General features: G+C 30.6%; 1 protein-coding gene across 1 annotated transcript; it reads right to left on the bottom strand.

Moving 5' to 3' along the window:
• Positions 1 to 3,195: 3,195 nt before the first annotated feature.
• LOC108913338 lies at positions 3,196 to 5,474 on the bottom strand. Its single transcript, XM_018718879.1, has 4 exons — positions 4,944 to 5,474; positions 4,524 to 4,877; positions 3,409 to 4,471; positions 3,196 to 3,360 (listed from the first exon to the last, which is right to left on the bottom strand). Exons 1-4 carry the CDS (start codon positions 5,437 to 5,439, stop codon positions 3,216 to 3,218), a joined length of 2,058 nt encoding a protein of 685 aa, XP_018574395.1. The 5' UTR covers positions 5,440 to 5,474; the 3' UTR covers positions 3,196 to 3,215.
• Positions 5,475 to 6,181: the final 707 nt, after the last annotated feature.

The raw sequence follows: 6,181 nt of genomic DNA, 5'->3' as shown, positions 1-6,181 counted from the left end.
TTACAAATCGAATGAATCATGATTATTATGGTAAAAATTGAAAAAATCGCAAAAATGGGGTTAAAAAACAATATTTTTTTGTTTTTTTTTGGGGTAATTAAATTGGGTACAGGACCTTTATACTTGGCTTAAAAAAATTTCATATTATGTAGAACTATCACACCAAATTTCATCAAAATCGGTTTGATAGATTTTGCATAATAATTTTGCAATCCAGATTTTAAAAAAAAATTGCAAATTTTCAAAATTTTGCACAGCAAAAACCAAGGCCCTTAGATACTTGAAAATTTAATCACATATAGAAGGGCTCTCAAGCTTTCAAACTTTTTTTGAAAAATTCGAATCCGTCAATTAGGAGAGCTCTGGCGCTTGTTTAAACATTGGTCGAATTTTTGTACTTATAAACAATTAGAACTTTGTGAATATTCAATCAAATCAAATTTTTTAAAGCAGGTTTTAAAAGTTCTTGGAAAGACGCTTTTTTAAAAAAAAACAGATCGATTGATCAATTAGTTACGTAGTTATAGCCGTCATTTACACTAAATGTACTGGGACATCCGGGCTAATTTTTCGAAAAATACCTTTGGTATTCCGAGTACTTACCAGGTCTAAGATTACAATACTTTTCTTCATTGGCAACCTACTTTAAAACGTGTTTAAAGTTATTTATGCAAGCGAGAAATTCAATAAAATCGTACGGGTGGTGGTGGTGGGGGAAGCAGAGAGCGCGGCCGCTTCGGCCTGCTCGAAATTGAATCGGCTATAACTACGTAACTAATTGATCAATCGTTCTGTTTTTTTTAAGAAGCGTATTTCCAAGAACTTTTAAAACCTGCTTTAAAAAATTTGATTTGATTGAATATTCACAAAGTTCTAATTGTTTATAAGTACAAAATTCGACCAATGTTTAAACAAGCGCCAGAGCTCTCCTAATTGACGGATTCGAATTTAATAAAAAAAAGTGTGAAAGCTTGAGAGCCCTTCTATATGTGGTTCAATTTTCAAGTATCTAAGGGCCTTGGTTTTTGCTGTGCAAAAATTTGAAAATTTGCATTTTTTTTTCAAAATCTGGATTGCAAAATTGTTATACAAAATCTATCTAACCGATTTTGATGATATTAGGTGTGATAATTCTACATAACATGAAGTTTTTTTGAGCCAAGTATAAAGGTCCTAAACCCAATTTAAATACCCCAAAAAAATTCCTTAAAAAGTATTGTTTTTTAACCCCATTTTTGCGATTTTTTCGATTTTTACCGTATTAAACATGATTCATTCGATTTGTAACTAGACATGTTTTGTAAATAAATTAATTGCAAACATTTTTTTCCTCTTGCATTTTCGCCTAAAATCAACTCTTGAAAAAATACATAATTAAATAGGAAGAAAAATATGACATTTTTCGAATTTTTTTTAACATATTGTGCCGCCAAAAGTTAAGCCCACGTTTTCTTTTATGCGCATAGAAAAATTTTGATTTTTAGTGATATTTGAAAGCCAAAAAGCCAAAAATCTCCGTGGATATATGATTCACCCAAATATGGCATTTTGAAACAGATACCGTCTGGACTATAACAGTTTATGACTAAACCACTACTTGCTTTTTTCAAAAAGATCATTTACTATCCATATGTATAGAAATGGAATAATAGTTTACAATTTTTTTTCTGGATATAACTGAAGCGATAAGGTTAAAGCCTTTCATGATCGAATAATTGATAATTCAATAGTACTGCATTGTTGGTTTGCATTAACGTCGGTTAATCTCATTGTCAGGTGTTTAAACTGTGGATATATTTGAATTCAATTAAAAATAATAGTATTCAAATATACTTACAAATAATAAAAAATATGATTCTTTTTTATGAATATGTAATATTTATACTATTTATCTCAAAGTGCAGTATAGTATAGTAGTATACAGGGCGTCCAAAATTTTTTTTTCGGTATTTTCATTATATTTATTTTTGTTCAATAACTTGGCAATTTGACGAAATTCGGAAAATTGGGAGTATTGATGATGAGAAACTAACATGTTTAGTTCTTTGTTTAATGTTAGAGGGTGCCACATATAGTGCTGTACATGGATTTAAATAACCACAATTTTTTTGTGTCGTACTGTACGTCACTTTTGAAAATTTATCTATTCTCCATTTAATTTTATGTACAAATGTTGCTCTTAGTATTTATCGCTGAAAGCAGCCGTTTTGTAAAAAAACGAGTTTAAAGTTAAACCTAAACATAACAAATTTTATAGACGATAGCATAAAAACCAAGAAAATTTTTAATAAAAGACAGAAATTTAGGAAGATAGTTGTAAGTTTGGTATATTTATTTATAAAGGCTAGTGTTACATACACATAAAAGTGTTTACACGCGCCCAAAAAAAAAAGTGGTAAATAACAATACACATAATGATAGCAAGTAACTAACTGTTATACAAATATACAAAAACAACATATAATTAAAATAAATAGGATAAACGACACACTAAGATTAATGATAACATTCATATTCGAGTTACATTACTGCTAATAAAATCATCAAAACTATAAAAGGTACATTTTTAACCTTGATTTAAAATTGTTGTCATTAAGAATTTGAATTTGGTGGGGTATTGTGTTAAAAAATTTGATGACCCAATAATTAGTACCGACCTGCGTTTTACTAAGTCTTAGAAATTTATTACATAAGTATGTGCTCTTTCGTGTATTATAAGAGCGAGTCTCTCTTATGAGTTCAAAGTTATGTAGGTATATGTGTTTTAACCAGGGACCCGGACCTTAATGCAATAACGGTACCGGTCCGGTTACGGTTCCGTTAGAAATGTACCATTTCGGTTTCGGTTCGGTTACGGTCCACTAGCTGATATTTGGGTCCGGTTCTGACCGGTTTTTTCGGTCCAAAAGGTTCTTATCGGTTTTGCCTTGTGACGTAATATAATTACAATTATAGTGAAATTCTTCCCAATAATTTTTCCATTCAATTATGCATTTGTAAAATTCAATACTTAATAATTAAATTAGGTATAGTCACTGCAAAAGTATGGCAGCGGAATATTTTAGATATCAATTTATGTATGAGAAGTAATTTTCCTCATTTTTTGGTTACATCAGTTTTCAATCAGTATAAAAATTCTTAGTTATTTAAATTTAAAATAATGTATTTATTGTATCATTCAGTACATTTTTTACAATTTTTTTTTAAATAATTAGTTAATACATTGTCTTGGCTGTTATATGACCTTTTTTTTGCCCGGACCTTGACCTAGATACTATTGATTCCTCATTGTCAGTTAAGTCTATTTTCTCTTCCACACTTCCCACTTCATTTTCACTTGTATCTTTTGTGATTGCAAAACTGAAATGAAACAATCATTAAAAAATAAAAATTTTACATAAGACTTACAGCTGCTTTTCTTGTTTATCCCCAAAAATTCTATTAGTTCTAACAAATAATTGCTGTTCCAGAATTTTGTCCTTTATATTAAATCTAGTAGGAGGTAATAAAAACTTAAGGCCAGAGAATAAGCGTTCTACGCTAACCTGAGTTGCAGGTACTGCTAACAATACCTGTGAAAGCATATACAATTCAGGAGCAATACTTTTTCTTTTTTCCCAAAATTCTAATATTGTTGAATCTTTCGAAATCCGAACTCGGCCTTGCTCAATTTGATAGGAGTTTAAAATATTTTCAATTTGAATGTATGTATTGCCAGATGAATTTTCAAATTCCTTGCTGAATTTATGTTCTGTCTCCTTCTTTTTTAAAAAAACCTCCATCTCATCATTTGAGGTAGTGGTATCCGATCCACTATCTGAATTTGATTTATTAGTTACAGAATCCACAGTATTACTTTCTTTCAATGTTAACAACCTGACCCACAGTTGTTTCAAATGTTTTTTTGCCTTTTCCATTTGCTGTAAGTTTAAAATTATTTTCAATCGAGGGTCTAAAAAAATTCCTGCTATAAAAACGTCATTGTTAAATAGATTATTTTCTCTTTCTTCCATATTCTTGACAATAATTCGTGCAAATTCCGATCTAATTTTTTCTGTCGTCAACTTACATTCCTGCCAATAAACATAGAAAGATCCCAATGTCAACTGTTCATACTGTAATTTTTTTGTACATTTTCTTGCTGGTTCTAAAGCACCAACAATTTCATAAATCTTGTTCCAATTAGAATCAGACATGTTTTTAAATTTACTGAAATTTGTAAATTCCATTTCTGTACAAAATTCTTTCAGTTCCAGCAATCGATTCAACATGTCAAATGTTGATCCCCATCTAGTTGGACAGTCAATGAACGGTTTTTTAAATTTTTGTTTCCGCAACATATATATATAAGTCTGTGTTCTTAAAATTTTCACTATTTTTCTTGCCTCCAAAATTAAGTTTTTAACCTCTTCGTCTTGTTTCATTGCATTTTCAACTGCTAACTGTAATGTATGAGCAGCACATCGCATACCTGTAGAATATAGTATATTAGATTAAACAGAAATTATAAGAAAAATTCATACCAGTCACATTCAACTTCACACTTGGTGAAGTTTTCGAAGTAGAAGGAACATCATTACTAGTAGCGCAATCGTCCCTGAATAGGTCTGAAAAAATATTATATCCAAAGTCCAACTCCATTTCTGTGACAGAATTATTTTCTACATTTTCATCTTCTATGACTATTTCAATTACTTCTTCGTCACCACTCTCATCTGATTCATTTTCAATAACTTCATAATCCCCATTTTCCGATGCAATAACTTTCACAGCTTTAAGCAAATTTGTACCGTTGTCAGTTGTTATAGTATAAATTTGATCAGCACTAATTTCAAAGCTGTTACAGACATCCATAATTATCCTCTTTAAATTATCACCTGAGACAAAAATTTCACATAAAAATAAATAGAACACACGTAGATACTTAACCGAAATTGTTTTACCTGTATGTTTGTTATTAATTTCCTTTAATGCCAAAGTTCTTAATACTATGCAACCATTTTTAGTATATTGAATGTTTATTCCCAGAAATGAGCGATCTATTCGAGTAACACCATCTACTTTTAATGAAACCATACGATGTTTTACTTCTTCCATAATTTTAAGTTTTAAGTCATTCGCTTCCTTGGATACATATTTTTGAATGCATTCAGGTGATAAAGAGAATTGTTTGTCCTTGATTTTCTTAAAAAGACCTGCTTTTATCGGTGTCAAAATTTTCTCAAATCCAGAATCTGCCATCAGATTAAAAGGTCTCCCATTAACGGTTACAAGTTCAACACATGCATTAATTAATATTTCTTTGGATATTTCTATTTTAATAGTATTTATTTCACCTACAGTAGGTTGATTAGATTTTTTGGATGATACCCTAGTTAACGTAGCTGCAAACTGTTCTTCAGTGAAATCATGAAATCGCATCAAATGTTTTCGTAGCATGATGACCCTAATTAAGAAAAAATATATATAGTATATAATAGTCGTGGAAAATCAGTACAACTTTGCTTTCCATAAACGAACTTAATAAAATTACTCACCTTCATTGTTTCTTTGCATATTTTGCAAATTGATATGTCCTCTGATGGAACATATTTAAATTGTTCGTGGGCTTTATTAGTTAATTTTCGGCCCATTTTTGTAATACAATAATGTAAACTACACCCTAGATTAGAGAAGTATAAACTACACAGTACACACACAATCGCAAAGACAGTAAATAAAAATGGCGTTTGTACCACAGAGCACGACCTTTACAACCCCATAAACTCCAAACCCACAGATTTATAGAGAATAATGACTCTTCCAACCAAACGTCAGCAGATAAATCCATAGAAACACAACCACAACGGAAACTTTAGAAGTACCGAAATTAACCCAAAAAACCGTTTAAATTTTTTTCGATTCAGGTTCGACACTTGGAATAGATTATAACATGACATATGTGTTCAGTTTCGGTTCCGGTCCACAAAAAAATTACGGTTCTGGTCCGGTTTTCTGTTCAAAAACGGTACGGTCCGGGTCCCTGGTTTTAACATAAATAAAACACTGAAGTATATATGCATACGGTACAGTTACTGTTCAACTTGGAAAGCTGCTCTCTACAATCATCTCTAAAACCAAGGTCAGATATGATTCTAATAATTTTTCTCTGAAGAGTAAAAACTTTTTTCATAAAGGGGGC

The sequence above is a fragment of the Anoplophora glabripennis genome, unplaced genomic scaffold (genome assembly GCF_000390285.2).
Source record: "Anoplophora glabripennis isolate ALB-LARVAE unplaced genomic scaffold, Agla_2.0 scaffold37, whole genome shotgun sequence".
Classification (NCBI taxonomy): Eukaryota; Metazoa; Arthropoda; class Insecta; order Coleoptera; family Cerambycidae; genus Anoplophora; species Anoplophora glabripennis.
This window is presented reverse-complemented; position numbering and strand designations above follow the sequence as displayed.